This window comes from Mandrillus leucophaeus, unplaced genomic scaffold (assembly GCF_000951045.1).
Source record: "Mandrillus leucophaeus isolate KB7577 unplaced genomic scaffold, Mleu.le_1.0 Scaffold61, whole genome shotgun sequence".
NCBI lineage: Eukaryota > Metazoa > Chordata > Mammalia > Primates > Cercopithecidae > Mandrillus > Mandrillus leucophaeus.
In genome coordinates this window covers 745,462-770,146 of record NW_012106586.1, presented here as the reverse complement: position 1 = coordinate 770,146, position 24,685 = coordinate 745,462, and the positions used below count along the sequence as shown (strand labels likewise).

At 41.7% G+C, this 24,685-nt stretch overlaps 1 protein-coding gene across 2 annotated transcripts in view; it reads right to left on the bottom strand.

The window, feature by feature from the left end:
* TNFRSF19 (tumor necrosis factor receptor superfamily, member 19) overlaps positions 1-24,685 on the bottom strand; it is a 104,541-nt gene that overhangs the window by 45,969 nt on the left and 33,887 nt on the right. For both annotated transcript variants that reach the window (XM_011999929.1, XM_011999930.1), the window contains 2 exons: positions 13,173-13,351; positions 3,000-3,085 (listed from right to left, as the gene is read on the bottom strand). In XM_011999929.1, coding sequence (XP_011855319.1) covers positions 3,000-3,085; positions 13,173-13,351 — 265 coding nt within the window. The remainder of the gene's footprint in view (positions 1-2,999; positions 3,086-13,172; positions 13,352-24,685) is intronic.

The following is a 24,685-nucleotide window of genomic DNA, read 5'->3' as shown; positions in this document are numbered from 1 at the left end:
AGACAGGTGTGGTACTGGGGTGGTCCCTGGGGCAGCTGACAGAAATGGGAAATCCAGACCCACTAGGTTAGGACAGACAGCCCTGCAGACCCAGAGAGCAGCTGTAGGGCATGCGGCACGCAGGGTCCCCTTCTGCAGAGGTGCGGTGTGCCACCAGACTCCGGGCCACCTGGGACCCCCAGGGAGGGCTACTCCTGGTTCCAGAGAGTTCTTGCCTTTCCCACTACCAGGCATGTCCTTGAAACAAACCCCATTCCTGAAGTTAGCTTGAGAAGTGTCACTTGCTTCTAGCTGAGAGTCTAGCTGAGAGTCTGAGGAGCACAGGAGCTCCTCGGGGGGGAAGAAAAAAATCACTGAAGCAGTAGCTCTTTGTGGATGAGCTTTAAAAAAAAGCCCAAAGTGGAAGAAATGAAAACATAAGGCGCCTTACAAAATTTTCCCAAAAGACTCCAAAATCTCTTCTGAGGAGATTAGTTGTGTTCTGGAACTATTGCCAAGAGCTGTGCCAAAGGCAGCAAACTTTCTTTTACAGAGATAAGGACTCATGCTCACTGAAGGCTACCAGCCTGTGTTGCTTTGTGATTTGAAAGGCTACCAGCTGTGCACACTGCAATTTTTACTTTGACAAAGAGCTTATTTTTCCTTGCTTTCTAAAGTTTCATATATGAAGAAACACACACACACACACACACATATATATACTGGTTAATTTTCTTTTTAAAATACTAGGGACTTCACATAACACTAAATTACTAAGGACTTCACAAGGCATTAAAAGTTACATGTGAGATCTACCTTCAAAGGCAAATTTGTGATATTTGTGATATCTGAGCTTAGCCAGAACCTCGAAGGCAGAAAATCCCAAAGCCTCAGAGTTTTGACTTGATTGTATTAAATATAAATGCAATAAATTAACGGGAAAAAACCCCTCAGACTTTGACTCTAAAGTGGCAACACTGTCTTCACGGAATTTCTGTGCAGCAGTCTGGCCTGCAGTGCATGGTTTTAACCCAGCTTCCTGACAGAATGATGGCTGGGCTGACCCACCGGCAAGCCCAGGTCACTGCATGTTAAACTGGCAAGAGGGCTTGTCCTTTGATGGGTTGTGTAGTGGCCTAAAGACACTCCTCCAGTGTCTCTTACATGCCAGACTTTCAGTGTTTTCTTTAAGTGATGAATATTGAAGAAAACTGTATGAGAAAGAGTCAATGTGTAGGAAAGATGAGATAGCTTGGTTTTCCTTAGGGAGCTTAGGGAGACAGTAGATTGTGGTGGAAAGAATTGGACTGGAATTTGAATACTGTCTCTGGCACTTAGCAGCCAACAACGGAACGGGACTGACCTCTCTGGACTAGTGTTCTCATTGACAGATTTGGACTGATGATAGGATTATTGAGAAAATTAAGCAAAACAGCCAGGCGCGGTGGCTCAAGCCTGTAATCCCAGCACTTTGGGAGGCCGAGGCGGGTGGATCACGAGGTCAGGAGATCGAGACCATCCTGGCTAACATGGTGAAACCCCGTCTCTACTAAAAATACAAAAAACTAGCCGGGCGTGGTGGCGGGCGCCTGTAGTCCCAGCTACTCGGAGGCTGAGGCAGGAGAATGGCGTGAACCTGGGAGGCGGAGCTTGCAGTGAGCCGAGATCGTGCCACTGCACTCCAGCCTGGGTGACACAGCGCGAGACTCCGTCTCAAAAAAAAAAAAAAAAAAAAAAAAAGAAAGAAAATTAAGCAAAACAAAACAAGTAAAGCATGTGCATTGTGCCTGATAACAGGCATTCAATATTGCATTTGTTACTTGCGATGAATTATTTGGTGAATGTTTACCTACTATAAAAATGAGGATCAATATACATTTTCTATAAAAGAAAGTCTTCCAATGTCTTTTGCTTTTCTATCACTTCAAAGGAAGAATAGAAAGTAATGCATTTTGGTAAAGGACACACTAATACGGACTGCGAAATTCCATGACACTCTTGGAAAGAGAAGCACTGTGTGACCTTATCAAATGGTGCACTAACTTTCAGTTAGTTCAGAGGGGACTTTTACCATAGCAAGAAGCAAGAGGACACAGCCCATGCATTGGAAATGACATCAAAACAATGCTCCCCAGAAAGGCATGAGCGACCTGTGTGTGGGATAAAGAAGCCTCCTCCGTCCTCCCTCCTGCCCTTCGCTCTCCCCTGAGCCGTGAAGTGTGTTCTCCTGAGCCCTGCGGTGGCACAGACAAGCGTGCTCTGCCACACAGGGGCCACTCACCGGTCCCCTTCCTGTGGGTTTTTATTGGCCTGGTTTGTGTTTAGGATTAAAAAGAGTGAGAGGTCACTCTTCTTCCTATTCAAAATTGATGCTGGTTGATAACTTGAAACAAATACTTTTTATATCTACACAAAATACATAGTCAAAAGGAGTAACTAATGTTAACATAAAGAGGAAAAGGCACAATTTTCTCACATACAGTTGTATCCCCAGCATGCAATGAGTTCTCTTTTCTCATTTGTTTGTTAAATGAGAAAAAAGAAGGAGTGGATGAAGTGAACTAGGTTCCATTTAGTGACACACAGTGACGGCAGGTGACTCAGACAGAGGAACTTGTCTGGGAAGGCAGAGGTGCCACCACAGTCCTGTCTGGGGACTAGGAAAGGAAAACCCAGGAATTCATGGGGCCAGGGCAGGAAGACCTAGGAGTGAGGACGTGGGCTGCCTGCTTAATCACAGTCGCCTGAATTCCAGACTCAGGATGCCAGGGAAGGCTTCGAATGGAGCAGAGCAGCGGCGAAATGTCTGCACTCCACTTCGACATTCTAATCCCTGGGCCCGGTGTGCTGACTGAGGCACACGACAAAGGGGCTCTCTGTCCTGCTAGAAGCCTGATAAAAGAGGACACACTGTACACCCCACAGGAGGGACAGACTTGGCTCCATCTGCCAGAGAAGAAAGGTTTACACATTTAATCGTTTTCGCAGGCCCTGGCTCTGCCTGTGTCGTGCTCACTCACAGTGTGGTTCGTAAGGAGGAGGGGGGTCTCCACAAGGCACACACTCCATGTCTTGAAAGCCGACAAGTTTTGTCTTCCTATAAAACCTAGAAGGGAGAGGAAAACACTCCTTGTTAGTGCTTTCATCTAAGCTTACAGTTGTGGTCATAAATTACCAGCAGTCTCCATTACCAGTTCTGTGGTTAAAAGTACACAGAGGCTTAAATAATAGTATCTTAGGTAGACACATTTTTGGGCAGGAAGCAGTGAACACTTAAGAAATATCAAATTCCCCTAAACATCATTTTGCAGATGCTTCTCTGCACTTCTTCTATATTGGGGTGGGGGTGCAGATGGGGGGATAAAAAGTCAGTGGTCTTCGGCATTTCTATTGAAACTTAAACTACAAAACACCTTATACATGAATAAAGAACTAGTTTTTAGCATTTGGAATTCAGACACCAAAAAACCAAGCAACCATAAAAGCAATGGAAAAATGTAGGGAAATCCTCATACAATCTTGATACGGGAATGTCTGTCTAGGCAACGAGAAACCAGGAGTCAGAGTGGAAGAGATTAACAGCAATCACACACATACACACACAGATTTAAAGACATCTGAAGGGCAAAAATTAATAAATATAGCACCATCAATATAGGTAATAGTCAAACAAAGATTGAAAAATTGTCCTAATTACAGTACTGTCTATACCTTCACTCTATAAAGTAAAACTTAAAAATCATGACAGTGAAAATGAACACTATAATTGAAAAATAAGCAAAGAACTTTCATTCCCAAAAGAAGAATGTTTCATAATTTTAAAATTTCATAAACTGAAAAGCATGATGCAACTAAATGTTTTTAAAGAAATTTAAGATGAAAATGTTTAACTTCATTATTAATCAAGTACATTCAAGTTAAAATGAAAATATATCATTTTTACTTAGAAAATTGGGAAAGTGCTGATGTGGGTGTAGGCCAATAGGTATATGTATATACTGCCTGTGGGAACATAAATTGTCGCTTTTAGGAGGGCAATTTAGCAATGTGTCACTAGAACTCAATAAAATAGTTTACATTTCTTATTTAGTAATTTCCTATTTAGAAACTCATCCTAAAGAAATAATCAACTGGGTAAAGATGTTTGTGTAAGAATACAATCACATCATTGTTTATAAAAGAAAAAAAAGCTAATTAGGCACAATCCCAATGTCCACCAATAGAAATGACCAATCAAGATAGACCCAATGGAATGCCAGATGCCCTTTAAAAATGATGATGAAGACCTACCATACACATTTTTAAAAATTCATGAAATATCATTAAGTGAAAACAAAGGAATATATATGATATAATTCCATTTCGTGCAGGCACGCACTTTTCTATCAATTTTCTCAGATTGCTTACCAATACATATAAAAATAGTTACGTGTAGCTAGGCACAGCGGCTCACGCCTGTAATTCCAGCACTTTGGGAGGCTGAGGCAGGTGGATCACCTGAGGTCAGGAGTTCAAGACCAGCCTGGCCAATATGGTGAAACCTCATCTCTACTAAAAATACAAAAAATTAGCTGGGCATGGTGGTGGGCACCTGTAATCCCAGCTATTCGGGAGGCTGAGGCAGGAGAATGGCATGAACCTGGGAGACAGAGGTTGCAGTGAGCCAAGATTGCACCATTGCACTCCAGCCTGGGCAATAAGAGTGAAACTCCATCTCAGAAAAATATATATGTATATATTTGCAATGAAAAAAGTTTGCGAGTATATTATACACTGAATATTAACAGTGACTATTTCTAGATTGTAGGAATTCAAGTGATTTTTTTTTTCGTACATACAACATAAATTTTCTATAACAAATATAGTAATATAGAGAACAAGTCTACAGAGACAGGCAGATGCAATTATTTTGTGAAACTGGATAATGTAGTAGCCAATCTGTATAATTTATGGTAGAAGCAAAATTTGCATTTGAAACTAGGTAAATTATCTCAAATGCCCAGATACACTCGGAAATTGCTCAACATTCTATTTTCACTTGATTATGACAATCTTTCCAAAGCATATATAACACAGTGACTTCCCACTAGACATTAATAGAATTACTCATTTTGGAATTTATGAAGTAAAAATTAAAAAAAAAAAAAAACCAAGTTTGAGGACTCATACTTCCTGATTTCAAAACATAATACAATGCAACAATAATCAAAATAGTGTGGTATTGGCATAAAGACAGACAACTAGACCAGCGGAATAGATAAGACAGCCCAGAAGTAAACCCTTGTGTATATGGTCAATGACTTTCAACAAGGTGCCAAGACCACTCAGTGAGGAAAGAACAGTCTCTTTAAGGAATGCTGGAGAAACTGGACATCCACATGCAACAGATTAAAGACCTAAAAGTATAAAACTCCTAGAAGAAAATGCAGAGGAAAAGCTTCATGACATTAGATATGGCAATGATTTCTTAGATATGACACCAAAACCACAGGCAACAAGAGAAAAAAGTTGACAAATGGGACTACATTAAACTTAAAATCAGAGGACACAAACATTCCTATGAAATGGAAGAAAATATCTGCAAATCATATGTCTGATAAAGGGTTAATATTCATATTATATAAACAATTCCTATAAACTCATCAATTAAAAAATCAACCTAATTTAAAAATGGGCAAGGGACTTGAATAGACATTTCTCCAGAGAAATGTCTTTGGAGAAATATCTCACATGGCTGACAGGTATACAAAAAGATGTTCAACATCACTAATTATCCCTGAACTGAAAGTCAAAACCACATGAGATATCACCTCACACCCATAAGGATGGCTACTATCAAAACAGTAACAACAAACAGATAATAACAAGTGTTGGCAAGGATGTGAAGAAACTGGAACCCTTGTATACTGCTGATGGGACTGTAAAATGGTGCAGCTGCTATGGAAAACAGCACGGAGGTTCCTCAAAATATTAAAAACAGAACTACCATATTATCCAGCAATCCCACTACTGGGGATATATCTAAAAGAACTCAAATCAGCATCTTGAAGAGATACTTGCATGCCCGTATTCATTGCAGCACTATTCACAGTAGCCAAAAGGCAGAAGAAACCCAAATGTCCATTGATGAATATGGATAAACAAAGTATTTCACAGAATGAAATACTATTAGTCTTAACAAGTAGGGGGTACCTGTCACATGCTACAACATGGATAAACCTTGAGGACATGATGCTAAGTGACACACGCCTGTCATGAAAGGACAGATACTGAATGACTCCAATTCTGTGAGGTACTTAGAGTAGTCAAATTCATGGAAACAAAAAGAAAGGTGGTTCCCAGGGGCTAGAGGAAGAAGCAAAGGGGAGGTGTTTAACAGGTATAGAGTTGCAGCTCGAGAAAATGAAAAAGTTCTGGAGATCTGTTTCACAACAGTGTGAATATACTTGACTCTACTGAACTGCACACCTAAAAATGGTTAAGATGGTAAATTTTAAGTTACGTGTTTTTCATCACAATAAAAAATGCATATAATTTTTTTTTTGAAAAATCACAGGACGATATAAAGGCACCTTCTTCTTTAAGACGTCTTGCTAAACATTGTAACATATCCAAATTAATACTTTTATCTTATCAGCCAGAAAACTTGCCCAATAGAAGTTCATTGAATTAAATATCGAGAAAGCACAAAATAGTGTTTTATACATAAAAACTCATTTCATGTAAAAAGCAAAAAAAATTTAAAAATAGAATATCCAACATTCTCAAGAATATTGGGGATACAGAAATCCATCTTTTAACACTTAAAAAGTTAGGAAAATGGGAGGTATTGAGGATCAAGTATAGACACTACTTAACATTTTAAAAATAAAGAATTCTAACTGACAAAACAGTTTTGAGGTCTGAGTTTTCCCTGACAAATAAAATACATTTGCCAAAAAATTTCTAAAAGTTTGAGGATCATGAGACAAATGAGGCTAGAAGGTTGTCATGTTTTGAATGACCATTTTTATTTTTTAATTAATTAATTTTTTAAATTTATTTTTTGAGATGGAGTCTTGCTCTGTCACCGGGCTGGAGTGCAGTGGCGGGATCTCGGCTCACTGAAGCCTCTGCCTCCTAGGCTCAAGCCATCCTCCCACCTCAGCCTCCCAAGTAGCTGGGACTACAGGTGTGCATCACCACGCCCGGCTAATTTTTGAATTTTTTTTAGAGATGGGGTTTCGCCATGTTGCCCAGGCTGATGTCACACTCTTGAGCTCAAGCGATCCACCTGCCTCAGCCTCCCAATGAAGAGGAATTTTTAATTGAACAGAACCCGAACAGCATTGGTTAGCCTAATGAACACAGTGTTTGAAAACTGCTGTTTTAAGAAAATCTGGCTGTAGACCGTTAATTCTTCAATCAATGAGTGCACTTCTGCAAGGAGATGACATGCTATACAACAACTCTGGTCTTACAATGACCTCACTTAACACAATGTTGAAGGCAGTTACTATGCCCTGTGAATCACAGTCAAGTCAGGGCGGGATTTCCTGAAGCGTCGTGAGACACTGGATGAGACACTGGATGACAGCGTTGCTCTGTCCTGGGCTCTTGCTAGCACTTTGCTTCATGCTGGTCAGTCGGCCTGCTGTTTGTGTTCCTCAACAATCCACAGCAATGGCCCCTTATTTGAAGGTGAACAAATGCTAATGACAAGATTAATCATTAGAGTAAGAGTCTAGGTCTCCTCAACAGTGTCATGGTTACTAGCACAGACCAGAGAGCTGAGGCGAGGGGATGTGAAAACCCAGGCAACTCAGGCAGCTTCCAGGAGCACGGGGTCTGCTGAGGGTAGGGTGAGGGTGAAGTGGGCACACAGCCCAGACGGGCAGAGGCAGTCCCTGTGATTCCCCGTCAATCAGTCACGGAAGCCTCAGGGGTGACCTCCCAGTGAAATCAGACATGCACCTAAGCATGGGGCAGAGGAGCTTCGAGGTGAATCCCAGTTCTTTCATTTACAAGCTGGGTGATTCTGGGAAGTCATTTACCCACTCCGAGAACCAGTTTCCCTCTTTGTTAAGAGGGGATGGTAGGAATCCCTGCTTTACAGAGTGGTTCAGATGATAGTAAGTGCTCAATGTTAGTTGTCATTGTCACCAGAAGCAGCAAAGAGCTGGCGGGGGCCAGCCTACTCTTCAGGGCGGGTTCCAGTTCCCCTGAGCCAGGAAGGAATCAGGAACCGGGCGCCGGCAGAGGAGCCTGGAGGCCTGTTGGTCACACTCTGAAAAAGTCATGTGAAGTTTTCACTGGCCCCAAAATCATCAATTGGCAATAATGTCCAACATTTCATTAGGGCTTCCAATGGCTTAGGCACTTGCTACGCATTTTACATGCCTTCTATTTCTAATCCTTCTAACAGTTCTGCAGGGTGGATTCTCACAGCATGGCCATTTGACAGTGAGAAGAGTGCATGTCAGAGAAGTTAAATGACTGGTCTAAAGTCACAGAGCAGCTGTGGGAATAAGGGGACCGGCTGTCTCGAATGACTCAAATTATGGGCAGAGGACTGAAGATTTCCACACCCTACCTGCTACTGAGAGGGAAGCAGCTGGTGTCCTGGGACGCCTGGGCCTATGGGCAGCAGCAGGTTCTTGCTAGAGAATGAGGCCACAGGAGGCAGACTGGCACCAAAAAGAGCAATGCCCACCTTATGCCTGACTTCTGCATTACTGTTTGGGGAGCAATATGCATTTTGCTCACGTCTTTCTGCCTCCCAGTTTTTCTGCTTGTAAAACGGGTTTCAACCATTTGGTTTCTTCACAGAAGTACAGTCAAGTTGGAAGAGTACTTTGAAAACACTTTGGAAAGACCTGGGTAAAAGTCACTATGTAATTATGCCAGCCTCATATACCAGTGCTGACTTAGAAAAGAATGGGATTTTAAAGTAATCGTATAAATAAATTGTGAAACATCACTCAACTGTCTATTCACTTATAACTTTCCTGTAGCTAAGTATTTACTTAAAGAATAAACAAACACCGTAGAAACTAGAGCAGCGGGCTCAAATGACAATGACCACAGGGAAGCAGGAGGAACCAGGCATGGTGGAGTCCCGGGCAGACCCGCTCCCCTACTCTGGCAGCACAGCCCTGTGTGGGCTCTACCAAATCCCAGTCCTAGATCAGGCCTTTCCCCACCTTCCCTGGGCACTGCCTACCTCAGCCTGTACATCCCCTGAAGACCTCATTTCCCTACCCCCAGATGAAGAGAGTAGACATGCACAGACAGGCTTTTATCAGAGAACTGGAGAACACGAACAACAGAGGTGTGTGAGACGTTCAGTTCATGTCCTCAATTAGATTTGCACAAGATCAAAACTCTGGGTAATGCTATCCACAGATGTTGTCACAGGTCTGAGATTATAGAACATTCCTTTTTTTTTAAAGCACAGATTTATTGACTTATACTTTATATACCACACAATTCACCCATTTAAAGTGTACAGTTTCTTTTTTTTTTTTTTTTTTTGAGACAGAGTCTCGCTCTGCCGCCCAGGCTGGAGTGCAGTGGCCGGATCTCAGCTCACTGCAAGCTCCGCCTCCCGGGTTCACGCCATTCTCCTGCCTCAGCCTCCCGAGTAGCTGGGACTACAGGCGCCCGCCACCTCGCCTGGCTAGTTTTTTGTATTTTTTAGTAGAGACGGGGTTTCACCGTGTCAGCCAGGATGGTCTTGATCTCCTGACCTTGTGATCTGCCCGTCTCGGCCTCCCAAAGTGCTGGGATTAGAGGCTTGAGCCACCGCGCATGGCCTACAGTGTACAGTTTCATGGTTTTCCATATGTTCACAGAGTTGTACAACCATCACCACAATCAATTTAAGGACATTTTCATCACCCCCAAAAGAAGCCTCATAACCTTATCAGTCACCTCCCATTCCCAACCCTCCCCAACCCCAGCCCTTAGGCAATACTAATTTCCTTTCTGTCCTTGTAGATTTGATCATTCTGGACATTTCAATAGAATCGTGTAATATGCCGTCATTTGTGACTGGCTTACTTCACTTAGCATAATGTTTTCTAGGTTCATCCATCTCGCAGCATATGTCAGGATTTCCTTCCTTTTCACTGATGAATAATGTTTCATTGTTTGAATATATCCCATTTGGTTTTTCCATTTATCAGTTGATAGACATTTGGGTTTGTCTTAGTCAGTTTTGTGCTGCTGTAATAGAATATCACAGACTAGGTAATTTATAAACAACAGAAATTTATTTCTCATAGTTCTGAAGACTGGGAAGTCCAAGATCAAGATGCCAGTATCTGGTGTCTGGTGAGGGCCTTTCTGCTACACCCTTCAGAGGGAAGAAATGCTGTGTCCTTACGTGGCAGAAGGTGGAAGGGCAACAAAAGGAACAAATTCCCTCTGTCAAGCCCCTTTATCAGGGCACCTTTGTGAGGGGAGGGCCCATCATGACCTAATTACCTGTTAAAGGCCCCACCTCTTAATACAATCGCATTGGCAATACCTGAGTTTTGGAGGGGACACATTCAAACCAGAGCTGGGTTGTCTCAGTGTTTTGGCTGTTATGTAAACTGCTGCTACGAACCTAGTGCACAAGTTTTTGTGTGGACGTGTTTTCAGTTCTCTTGGTTATATACCTAAGAGTCAAACTGTCAGGTCACATGGTAACTCTATGTCCAACTTTCTGAAGGAACTCTAGACTGTTTTCCAACCTGGCTGTACCCTTTGCTGTTCCCACCAACAGTGTATGAGGGTTTCAATCTCTCCACGTCATCACCAGTTACTGTCTGGCTTTTGTTGGCTATAGCTATCTTAGTGGGGTTGAAGAATGTGGGTTTGATTTGCACTTTCCCTGATTGTTAATGATGCTGGGCAACTTTTCATGTGCTTACTGGCCATTTGTATATTTCTTTGGAGAAATGTCTATTCAAATCCTTCATTCTTATTTTAATTGAATTATTTGTCTCTTTATTATTGAGCTGTAAGAGTTCCTCACGTATTCTACTTAAGACAGTTCCTTATCAGACATATGATTTGCCAGTATTTTCCCCTATTTTGTGGGTTGTGTGGTTGTGTACAAAGGGTTTCCTTTGAAGTACAAAGTTTAAAATTTTGATAAAGTCCAACAGAGCTATTTTTTCTTTTGTTGCTTGTGCTTTTGGTGTTAGCCCACTACATCTTACAGCTCCCTAGGTGCTGTGTCTCTGTATATGACCATGCTGGACCCACTAGGCTATTTTCTACTCTGCTTCCACCCTTCAGGCCCAGAGCTTTATCTCCCCTCTGGCCTCAACAAGACCCCAACCCCGGGACATCTGGTCAAAACCACCCTGATCTTGTGGTGATCTTTTGTCCGTGGTGCCTTGCAGCATGAATTCTGACGTTAGACTCCCATGATGTAACTCCCAGACTCACCACACACAGGTTAGGGTGATCTTGCCTGAATAATCTTAATCCTCAGTAAGTCTCAGTTTCTTCCTTTTTGAAACATTGTGAAAATTATAGAAAATAATTCATGAAAAGTACTTGGCCGGGTGCCTGGCACATTGTAAGTAATAAATGTTCGCTGCTCCTGCAATGCAGTTTCTGTTTGTCTCTTACTTTTGCAATACAGACTGGCTTCGGATGCTCCCGGGTTTCTGCTGCTTCTCTCTTCTGTCTTTGGTCAGTAACTCTGGCTCCACTCTAGCTCCATTAAGCTCCAAGGATATTCGGCTTCATCCCATTCTCTGCATACTTGGTGTAGCAATGGCTCCTCCCAGCCTTCCAGGTCACCCACCTTGCCACCCTGAGTCCAGCTCTTCATCTAGACTCCCTCCTCCAGCTGTCTGTATTAATCCATCCCACAGTTACTTAGAAGCCATCAGGATTTTAACTTCCTCCTCCCTGGTGCTCCCGTTGGCCCAGGTGTGGTCCCCCTCCTTATTGACAAGTCTATTTAAGGCTTCTGCGTTCACACCTGCCCGCCCCTCCCCTGCTCTCTGTAACGTGGTGTACTGCACTCCTCCCTCTCCCTGCCACTCCCTTGGCCTCCTGGTATTTTTTTACCCACACCAGGTGGATGCCCACCTGAGAACCTCTTGCTGGAGGTTCCCTCTGTCTGTGGTGTTCTTCCCCATCTCTCTGCTTGGCTCAGGGCCTCGTCTCCTTCAAGCCTTTGCTCAGATCTCACCTTTGAATAAAGCCTATCCTGGTGACCCAATTTAACACTGTCACTGTCCTGCCCCTCACTGCGGCCATGCCCAATCTCCCTTGTCTGCCTTAGGGTTTCTTCCAAAGCGATTATCTTCTATCTTTCCGCATAATTTGCTTCTTTATTATTTACTATTTAAATATTTTTAAAACCCTGTAAGAAGCCGGGCATGGTGGCTTATGCCAGTAATCCCAGCACTTTGGGAGGCTGAGGCAGGCAGATCACCTGAGGTCAGGAGTTGGAGACCAACCAACATGGAGAAACCCTGTCTCCACTAAAAATACAAAAAATTAGCCAGGTGTGGTGGTGCATGCCTGTAATCCCAGCTACTCGGGAGGCTGAGAGAGAAGAATCACTTGAACCCGGGAGAAGGAGGTTGCGGTGAGCTGAGATGGCGCCATTGCACTCCAGCCTGGGCAACAAGAGTGAAACTCCATCTCAAAAACAAACAACAATAACAACAACAAAAAACAAACAAAAACCTACAAGAATATAAGCTCCCCAAGGGCAGGTATCTTTACCACTTTATTTTCTGACATAGACCAAGCATGTAAAGCAATGCCTAAGGTGGGTGGGCAAATCCCTGCTGAATGGCTGAATGGTGTGACCTGCCCTCCTCTGATGCTAATGAGGGTGACAGTGTCAGACAATTGCGGTCGCATGCGTCCCCTCTTTTGTGGGTTGCTTGTTCATTTTTCTGTCCATTTGTCCAAGTGTTCTCTTTTATTGATTTGTAGGAACTCCTTAGATTTTCATAACAGAAGTCCTTTGTTAGCATGTCTATTCATTTTCTTCACAGTCAGTGTCTGCTGCACGCATGGCACACGGTACCACGGATAATCCAGTGCTTAATATTGAAAGAAGTCACACATACTCCACCAGCTCTTCAAGTTAATATCAGCATGCATTCCAGTTTAGAACGGAACAAGGGAACTGCCTTTTTAAAAGTTAACTTGATTAAATAATTACAAGGGAAAGAAACCGGTCAACTCACCCTGGCAAGCAGTCCCCGCAGATGGCATCACTGGTGGCTGAGCAATTTGCCTTCTGAAAGCGGTTCACCAGTGCACAGTCCAGACAGGGCTTGCATTTCTGGAAGCCCCAGTCCTCCTTGAACCTGTGCAGCCGGCACGTCACACACTGTGCATCCTCCCCATAGCCGAAGCCACATTCCTGTGGGGATTAACGGGCAATAGAAAGCTATTCAGACTTTGCAAGCGTGAAAAGGAAAGACCGCTGAGATGAAACGAAGACCTGGTCTAATAATTACCAAGTGTCGGCCTTCCGAGACACAAAGGCAGCTCTTTCAGCAAGTTCAAATGTGTCTTCCACTGCTAATGATCTCTCTTACTACGGTAAGTCCACTTAGTCATCCACTTTATTCAAGAAGCCGTGAGCATGGGAATAATCAAGGGTCTCTCGGCTCCCACTGCTGCATGACTACCAGTGGCTGGCAGAATTACGGCACTTTCTTCTCCTCTAATTAAGCCAGTCATGTGCATGCTCAGAAGCCAAAGCCAGGGAAACATTCAGCCACTCACTTCTAAGGCAGAAAATCAATACTTTGATATCAGGGGTGTTATTTTCAAAAATGAGGATAAGTGCATAAGAAATTTCATTAGTGGACAAGCCTAGAAGTCAATCCAAGTGGAGAGCTCCTTGAAAGAGTTAGCAATTTAGTATTTCCTGAGAGTAGAAAGAATCTTACATATGTGTTAAAAGGATGTTAACTTCCTGTTGAGACTAACTCTGTGGTAATAAGACATCAAGCTTCTCTAGATTTGAACATCAGAACACACTGTTTTCCAAGAACGGGCAAAACAAATGGCTCTTTGACCCACATACAATCATTTCCACAAGTTCAAGAACTCAGTAAACTAGAGCATATCATATAACATAATTATAATGCAACTATAAAAAGAACGTAGATGTGATCTGTGTTCATGACGATTTTAAAAACAAGTTTTAATACATAATTAGAAGTATGATTCCATTGTTTACAAAAGCATTCATGTAAGTACCAACATTTATGGGTGCTGACTCCAGGCCAAGAACTTTAAACCATTAACTCAATAATCCATACTCCTTCCCAATCAGGGCAGCACTGCCATTTTTCCCATTTCATAGACTGGGGGATAGAGCGTCAGAGAAGTTATGTACCTTGGGCCAGGTGACAGAAGTAGTGTTAGAAGCAGGATTTCAACCTACGTTGTCTAATTCCAGAGTCAGGCTTCATAACCACTACACTATAGGGCCTGCCAGGTCGATCTTTGTGATGTTTTCTACAGAACACTCTTCATTAACAAAAACCAGAAAACAGCTTAAGAGGAGCAAGAAGGACACCCACGCAGGCAGCAGGCTGGGCAAGCCCACAGATGCAGACCGGATGCCACAGAGGAAGAAGGGTTTGCGCGAAATCTCAGTTTCCTCATCTGTAAACCCTGGATGCTAGAATACAAGTCCCACCTAGTTCAACATTCCCATTTTTTCTGTAAAATTTACGTATTTTAATTTCTTCATCCGTATCTATATACAAAATCAACTAAGCAGCACTTATTGGCCAAAAATTAAATGAAAACCATTTAGTTTTGAAGGATAGTGTTGCCTGTACTTAATCAACTACTCAACAAAGGATTCGGAGGAATCACGTCCATCTAGATTTTTACTAATTAACTCACTCACATTTTGGGTGAGTGATACTTTCTTTCCTCCCTTCAATTACTCTGCCTGTCTTTCAAACGTACATCAGGAGTGAGCACAACAAAGAACCGAGGAGAAAAAGGTGGAAGGTCAGCCTCTTCCTCACTCCCGAGAGCCCTAGCCACACAATGTTCCACATCAGAGGCACAGAGAGGAGAGAGCGGGGGAGAAAAACAACATTTGATTTAAAGAACTGATGAACAAGTTAGAATTTCTTGAAAATTGTTAACAGGGATTATCTCTTTCAGGGGAGGGGGAGATTAGAATTACGGGTTATTCTCAAGTTTTGTAATTCTGCAAAGCGTAATTTTTGCAAAAAGCATCCATTACTCTTGTAATAGGAAAACAATAAAACAAATGCATATTCAAGAAGAATTTCTTTGGACATGTGCTGGGTCTTTGTGGGGTGATCACTGTGGCTCTGGCTCTGTGCTGGGACACCTGTGTTTTTGCTGAGCACTTTGGCTGCTGGGAGAGCTGTGTGCAGGCACAGGCTTTCTGAGGTACAGGAGAGAGCCTCCCCCTCCAAAGTCCCTCGGGATCAAAGCACGGGTGCACGTGACCTTCTGGGGGTGGTCTCCACCTTGTTCCCATGCTGGCTTCTCCACAGCAAAGGTCCAGGCAAGAGCAGAGGGTTTCAAAATCACACGTTGATCCAGGCAGCTTGAGGGTGCAAGAGTCTCATGTACGCGTTAAAACACAACAAAGGAAAAGAGGAAGGAGGAGAAGTATACGGGAAAACAAAGGGAAAGAGAAAGGAGAATGCAGAGAAAGACGTGCATTAACTGGGAATAAAGTCCTTGGAAATTCTGTGTCAAGCCAGGTCAACAGAGGAGAAAAGTATGTGTTTTCCTACATCGGATCTAAAGAGACATGAGTTTGAATGCCAGCTCTGCCACTTGTTGGCCAAGTTATTTCGGGAATTCTCCGATCCTCAGTTTCTTCATCTGTGAGATGGGGATAAGAATATCTGCCCTAAAGGTTGTGTGAGAAATAAATGGGAATACATATAAAGCTACTAAACTCTAAATCAAGCACAAAGTGCACATTCTCTAAACAAATTATACCTATAAGTGTTATGATTTTGGATTTTCTACAACCCAATAAAACAACTTTGCTGATTCAAGAATCATAAAGCTCCACCGGAAATGAGGGGATCATCAGACCCCAATTTCCATCTAAGACATTTTTATTGACTAAAAATCTTTGAAAAAGAAATAATAGTTTTCTTAATTAAAAAAATGTGCATGGAACACAAACTCTAATTCTAAGTCAACTGCTGCACCGTGCTACAAGACAGCGCTGCGTTCCTGCCAGTCAGTCACTCAGCTGTGGCTCCCTGTCCTGCTGTCTGTCTCCAAGTCACCTCCTCCCTCCACTGAGAAACTATGTAACTAGCCCAATGGACTTAAATAGTTTTGAGTGTCACATCTCTTTTGAAAATGAACATACAACTTAATGTGTGGGAGGTCTTTGTGGTTATTTCTTGACAAAATAATAAAATTCATTGAACATATCCCAAATACTCATGGGAACTTTTATAGAGACAATTTGGGAAATTGTATTTAAAATAGATTTTATCTGAAGTATTTACTATTTTCAAAAATATAATATTTTTAAAAGTCTAATATTAATTTGAAACTATTAAAAAATAGCCTGTAGTTCATAAAAGTCTAAGAAATTGATGAAGTGATCATTCTACATGTTGAATTAACTAGAAACCATGAAATAACTAGAAATTCAGAGAAGGTGATTCCAGGGAATTAAATTACAGTATGGTGTCCATGACAGCAACTGCTTTTTGAGTTGACTGTCATATTTCTAATGCACCTTAAACAGAGACTCTGTAATTACTCATAATCCAGGCTATAAAGTAAACAGCATATAAATATTAAATTACCCCCAATATAAATGTCTGCTTTGATGTTTTCATTTCATTCAGTAAAACTGGGTGGTTAAAATGCCTTGAAATCTTCCCCATTAAGTTCAACAAATAACTACCGAGAACAAAAGAAAGAGGGAAAACAGCTGAAAGGGAAGCTCGACAGCCTCCGACCCATGGTGACATTGGTTAGCACAGACTGACACTGCCTTCACAAACTTGTGTCACCACCCTGGCCGAGATCATTTCTTTTTTCTTTTTATCATTTGTATACTGAAAAACTATTATGAACATGAGATTTTAAAAAAATACTCAAACAGTACACCTTTCTTCTCATCCCTGCTCCTTAACTTCCCACTCCCCCAACACAAGTTTTGGGGTGACCTGCCAAAAATATCCTCCTGGCGTGTGTGCATGTATTTAACACTGTTCAGGAACTAGATTTGTTTTCCCATGCCATTCATCTTGGAGAGTGCTCCGTGTCAGCAAATAGAGAGTATTCCCTTGCATGGATGGAGCTGGAACTGTTCTTACCACTGCATCCCAAATCCTGGCACAGACAGGGCAACCATTTAGGTTTGGCCCACTGCATTAGTATTGATCAGATGACCTAACCATGCAGCAAATGAAAACACCATCAAATCTTGTTTTTTCTCCCATAACTTTTGGATAGAAAGAAGTAATTTCCCTAGGTATATTATTTTCTGCTGCAGGCAGAGAGGTCAGCAAATAAATAATGAAATGAGCTTTGAGTTTAGCCTTTTGATAGGACTCTCTCCTTGACCAAACTCTAGATAGGTTATGAGCCACTTTCTATGGGGCCCTGTTCTCAAGAGTCCAGTTTCCCGAAAACCTGGCTAAATCTGGCCATGCTCAATATCTTATCAGGTTCCTCAACCCTCACCACCCCCCAGGTGATGCCTGGTCACTCTGGCCGGTCTTCAGCAAGAATTCTGTGAGGTCATTTTAGCCAGAATCTCCCTCACCCCTGACGGTTCCTCTTCGTGATTTTCCATCCACCAAACCCACCCTGCTCTTTGGCTATATATCGCCACTTGCCTGGGCTGTATTTGGAGTGGAGCTCAGTTCTACACTGAGCTTCCATTTCCTCTACTGCAACAGTCCTGAGTGAAATCTGCTGTTCCACTGTCCAGTTCTGGGTTTTCTTTGACACTTTCCAAGTTGCACTAGAGTTGTCCCTCCCATCATGGCAAGAGGAGTGTGTGTGTGTGCGCGTGTGTGTGTGTGTGTGTCTGGTGAGGGGAGGGCAAGGAGGGTACAGGCAGAGTATGTCCATCTTTAGTCTGGGCTTCAGGATAAGGGATATGTGATTATGTTTATGGAGCATGGTCCACCATTAATATCAATGGTAGAAATGCATTTCTGTTTTAAAATGCCCCATAGTCTGTATTTTGAAATTATGACCCAGTACCTTAAAAGCTTGAGGTACCTGGTACTTCCCCAAATCCCTCAGAAGACATTTTTTATCAATAAACTTTCACATGGGAAAATATATGCATAGATAAAATAATAATGCAATAAAAAGGTATTATTACAGGGCCCCTACTTACTTCCTAAAATCATATGAGAAGTGAACAACCCATGTATCCAGTGCCTCCCTCCACCTCTCCTTCCCAAAAGCCTGGTGTCTAACAGGCCGGTGAATAAGAAATAAATGCCTGCTGATAAACAAATGGATGCACAAATATTATATAAGGCAGTATTTCCTAAATACTTAAAAAAAAATTCCTAGGGAGCAAAAGCTTGTAAGGGCCCTGGCAATGACTCCCAAGTGGCGAGGCCATACAGTCCTCCTGGGCAGGCAGGATGGGCTGGGCTGGGGATGTCTGGGTGGCGTGGGGTCAGCGGCTTTCCTTATCTTGGTCCCAAGGGAGCAGAGGCTGGATTCAGCTGGGCTACTTCACCCAAGCTGGCAGCAGCAGTAGCTCTGTCACTCTGCCCAATATTTTTAAGCCACATTTGGTGGTTTTCCAGTAGCAAAATGACTCAAAGTAAACAGTCCCCAAATCCCCTTCTCTCTTTTCTCCCTCTGCAAATCCAGCCTTTAACAAAAACATAAGCCAGCCCTACCTACAGGTTGGAGGAGCAGCTCTTCAGACCGCAGGGGAGAACTCACAGACCCTCGTCGTCCAGGAAACACATTCTGGGCCTTGGCTGGAAAGCACTATTTATTTGTACAGCCAATGCGTTATTAACTGCGGGCCTTTGAACTCTAAAAGTTAAATGTTAAATTTTAAATGTGGATGGAGAAGTTATTTGAAGGGAAAATCTAGGGCATGGAAATGGAAATGACAAATTAGATTTATGTTGCTGGTGCTTAGAAATCAACTTTTAATTTCCTTTAATAAAACAACGCTGAAGAGATAGTTCCCCTCAACTTTCAGTTTCTGAAAATCTGTGCTGGAGTTTTTTAGAGAAAACTGACAAGCAAGAGCTTGTTAATATCTTACAACCATCCCTAGGCTAGATCAGTTATAATTAAACATAAATAAAGTGAGCAACACTGTAATTAAATGGCAGAAATGAATCTCATTTTTTATGCTTGCAAATTAATTTTTTAAAAACTTTCCTCAGAGAGACAAAAATAGTTTTCAAAAATGTCAACATCTTCAGAAATATGAAGCTGGGCATGCCCGGTGTGGAGCAATGTTGTTGTTTACAAGAGTTAATTTTTTCACATTAACTAAAGTCCTCCCAATAATTGGTTAGAAAAGTTTACTTTGAAAACTGTGCCAGAGACCTGAAGCCTGTTTCAAGTGGTTCATGCAAAAACTAGTTTCCTGATTTACTGCTGCGAGGCGATCGTGTTAACAGCACATTGCTGGCATTAATACTGGTGAGGAGGATGGGCTGGAGCTGGGTGAATTCTAGGCAGTAAGAATTAAAAGTCTAATGTGGTTACTTCAGGAAAACAAAAATCATCCTCTCCCACATATCCCAAAGTTAGGTTTATTTTCGGGAGCTGAAAGGATGCCTGATGGCCGAGTAACCCTCACCATACTTATGGCTCAGAAGGCCCAGCAGGTACTAGTTACGGGGCGCCCAGAATAAGCTTTTGTATGTTTTGACTCTGAAATAGGAAAAACCTTCTGAATTATCTTTCTCATGCACTTTCAAAATCGAAATCCTGTAGTGGAGGAGAGATAAGGTAAATATGGCTCAATGGGATAAAATCCTCAGACTCCACAGGGTTCAGTGACCTGTCATATATTTTCCCCAAAAATGCAGAAAAGATAACTACGTACTAAGCAAAATTTCTACGAACTGAATGGGAAGAGATGCTGCTTGGGGCTTACGGAGAAGGAAGCAAAGGAGCTAGTGAGAGGCGCCTGCTCAGAACGCCCGGGGCAACAACTTCCGGCATGAGGAGCGTGGAGGACCGGAAACAGGAACTGGCGGCAAGGTGGAGGGTAGCTCGGGGGAGGGAGGACGGGAAGAAAGGAAGAAGGCTGCCCAGCAAGGCGGCTCCCGTGGTGCATGAGCGTTAGGTCAGTATGATTCTGGTACCTCCTTGTTTTACAGGCTGGTCCTATGGCAGGATTGCTGGAAGAAAGTTAATCTTTCTAGAGTCGTACTGTGGACAGTACAATAACCAGACCCCAGGTGGCCTCATTCAGTGTTCATCAATTAAAATGAAATAGAATATTCTGTAAGTGTTCAGTAACCTCAGTGGCTAGTTGTTCGTATACTGGAGACAGCAGATAGAGACGACTCCCACCATCACCGACAGCTGTATCAGAGAGAACTGCACTAGGCTGTTTACAAAAGGAGCAAGAGCTTGCTACCCCCACGTGGCTCCACCGCTCCTTCCTCCTGCACTGTTACTTACTAGCAGTGACAGTGGACCAGTCAGTGAACCACTGTGTCCCAGTTTCCCTGTCCATAAGATGGGGATGGTTATAGTCCCTGTTTGAAACACATGTTGTAAGGATTCCGTTAATTAATATACAAAGATCACATAGCAGCTGGCTCACTGTATGAAAAATTAGCCAATATTATCTTAGTTGCATAACATGTATTACAAGAGATAGTTCGTATTTATGTTGAGATGTCGTTTACGTGAACATAGCCCAAGATATCCAAGGTAAATGGTTAAAATAAGAATCTTTTAAAAGGGGCCAAAGAAGAGAAGGGTATCATCAAAGTCAGCAACAGTATCGGTGGATGTGCAGCTGCTGTGCAGACTTCTTAATACCTAAGAAGTGAAAAGAAGTGAAAAGAGGCTCGGACCTACTGACCACACACCACTGGCGAGTCAAGGCATAGACTGCATTCAGGAATACGATTCCAGCAGCCCTAGCCAGCCCTGACTACACATTTTTATGGTAGAAAACTAACTAACAATGGGAAGGGATGCTCAGACACCTTGGGAAAAAATAGAATTGAATGCCTTCCAAAGAAAATAATAATTAGGAGTAATAAAACCACAGATGTAAAGTTTAACTATACCTGCTTAACCAAAGCACTTCCAAGCTTTAGTTTTAAGGCCCAGGTACATGTTTGTAATTGAAAGAACCTCACGACCCAGAGTGCGGAACAGAAAATGTCAGAAGTTTTAAGATACCTTTAATACAGAGAAACAAATAACATAGCAATGTTATAATAAAGGTTATTTGAAAATGCTAACGGCCTATTAAAAAATGTTCTTTTTACTCTCAATATAAAAAAACCTTTAGTTCTACATATCAGTAGTTTGGTCTAGCTCTTCTTCTTTTTCATAATTAACTTTAAAAAGTTTTATGTTTATTCTGCTTTCAAAATTTCAAATACCATAGGTAACCAAAATTCTAAGCCTCAGTCAAAAAGGTAAGGGCCCTCAGACTTGTTTAATTACAAATTAAAAAGTATCCCTCCAAACTACCTATCTATTTATCTATTTATTTATTTGAGACAGGGTCTCAGTTTGTCACTCAGACTTGAGTGCAGTGGTGCAATCTCGGCTCACCACAACTCCACCTCCCAGATTCAAGTGATTCCCCTGCCTCAGCCTCCTTAGTAGCTGGGATTACAGGCACCCACCACCAAGCCTGGCTAATTTTTGTATTTTTAGTAGAGATGGGGTTTCACCATGTTGGCCAGGCTAGTCTTGAACTCCTGACCTCAGGTAATCCACCCGCCTCAGCCTCCCAAAGTGCTAGGATTACAGGTAAGCAACTGTGCCTGGCCCAAACTATGTATTTAATATCTCAAGTTTTAAAAAAGATTATTTATAAATGTAGTTGTCTGAAAAAATTTTAAAGCTTAGTCTTAGTCAAAAGACTAAATTTTCCCTTGATTTGTAAAGCTTGGAAATGAAAATTAGCCAGTTAAATGTAATTTTAATTTCAGTGATTTATCTGACTGTAATATATACTCATAACTTATTTTTCTTTCCTCTGAAAGACATATGCTGTTGCAAAAGGAACAATGAAAAGAAGAAATCACAAATTCATGAATGGACAATTTAAAAATATCTAACCTTAAAGTAACTGCTTATAAAAAGCTCAAGCTCTCTGAGTTAAGTGGGGTGGAAAATAAAAATATATTTATGTTTTCATTTGTGTATCTGAATCCTTTGCCTCTCTGTTGTATGTCAGAGCATGAGCAAAGTTAAGTTGCTGATTTTATTTATTATGAGCTAAAACTAAGATAAAAGACTTGGCAAAATATATGATTTATAATATATATACAAATTCATTCATTTTTATATTACTAGATTTAAGTGTCACTTTTTCCCCAAGAAATATTTGAGATTAACTGATTTGTTCAGTCATGTACTGTGTCAGGAGCTGGGTGCTCTGTAGATACAGGGTAGAAAAGCCGAACAACACGGGCTCCCAGGTGGACAGCCCAGGACAGGCATGCGGTAACATGGTATACAACTGTGCACCTGAGTGGGTCCTAGGAATCTCATTTTTCACTGACATTATTACCTTTACCTTTATTGCTCCTCACTCAGTTTGTCCTGGTCTTTTTTCAAAAAAAATTACAAATACGCAAACAGAAGGTGAACAAATGAAATAAGTACATAAAGGCAGAATTGTTCTGGTTGTTTCCCTTTGGCTGCTTCCTTCACGGATGGGGGGGAGGCGGCGGGGGATGGCTGTTTCAATCCTTATGGAAAACTGCTATCTAGAGAAAAATATTTCTTCTGGACAGCCATGGGAATATGAAATACAGCACCTGTTATCAGTTAGTGCTCTCAGAAGATGGATCATTTCTGTTTATAAACACAATTTTTTAGAGCAGTTTTTAGGTTCATGACGAAATTGAGAGGAAGGTAGAGAGACAGCCCTTATATGCCCTACCCTCCCCTGCCACACACGAAGCCTCATTCTTACCAGCACCCTGCACCAGAATGGTACATTTGTTACAGTCTAGGAACACATGACTGTCACCTAAGTTCCACAGTTTACATTAGGGTTTATTCTTGGCGTTACATTCTGCGAGTTTGAACAACACAGAACGATATGCATCCACCACTACAGTATCATACAGAGTAGATTCCCTGCCACCACTACAGGATCATACAGCGTAGATTCCCTGCCCTAAAAATCTTGCATGCCCACATATTCATCCCTCCCTCACTCTTACCCCTGGCAACCAGTGATCTTTTTACTGTTTCCATAGTTTTGCCTTTTCTAGAATGTCATAGAGTTGGAATCATACAGTAAGCAGACTTTTCCAATTGGCTTATTTCACTTGGTAATGTGCATTTAAGGTCCTCTATGTCTTTTCATGGCTTGATAGCTCATTTCCTTTTAGTGCAGAGTAATATTCCATCATAGGAATCACAGTTTATTTACCCATCACTTACTAAAGTACCTCTGGGTTGCTTCCAAGTCTTCGTAATTATGAACAAACCTGCTATAAGCATCTGTGAGCTTATATTTGTATGAGCGTGAAGTGTCCATTCCTTTGATAAAATACTAAGGAGCACAATTGCTGGATCAGATAATACGAGTGTGCTTAGCTTTGGAAGACGCTGCCACATTGTCTTCCAAATGGCTGTACCATTTTGCATTCCCACTACCAAGGAATGAGAACTCCTGTTACTTCACATCCTCAACAGCCTTTGGTGGTGTCTGTGTTCTGGATTCCGGATTTCTAATAGGTGTACAGTGGTATCTCGTTGCTTACATTTGCATTTCCCTGATGACATACTATATGGAGGATCTTTTCATATGCTATTTGCCATCTGTATATCTTCTTTGGTGAGGTGTTCGTTAAGGTCTTTTACCCATTTTTTAATTGGATTTGTTTGTTTTCTTAGTGTTTTTAAGAATTTTTTGCATGTTTTGAATAACAGTCCTTTTTCAGATATCTTTTGCCAATATTTTCCACCAGTTTCTGGCTTGTATTTTCATTCTCTCAACAGTGTCTTAAGCAGAGTGGAAATTTTTAATTTTAATTAAGTTCAGCTTATTAATTTTTTCTTTCATAGGTTGTGTCTTTGGTGTCATATAAAAAAGACATCACTAAACCCAAGGTCTTCTAGAGAAAACCTTCTAGGAGTTTTATAGCTTTGCATTTTACAGTTAGGTCTGTGACCTGTTTTGAGTTAGGTCTGTGTCTAGATTCATTTTTTGCATGTGGATGTCGAGTCATTTTAGATCCATTTGTTGAAGAGTCTATCTTTTCTCCACCATGTTGTTTGCTCCTTTGTCAAAGACCAGATGACTACACTTAGCTGGGTCTATTCCTGGGCTCTCTATTCTGTTCCATTAATTGATTTGTCTGTTCTTTTGTCAATACCACATTGTCTTGAGTACTGTATCTTTACAGTAAGTCTTGATGTGGGTAGTGTCAATCCTCCAACTTTTTCTTCTAAAAAACTGTGTTGATTATTCTGGGTCTTTGGCCTCTACAGATAAACTTTAGAATCCGTTTGTCAATATCTACAAAATAACTTGCTGGGACTTTGA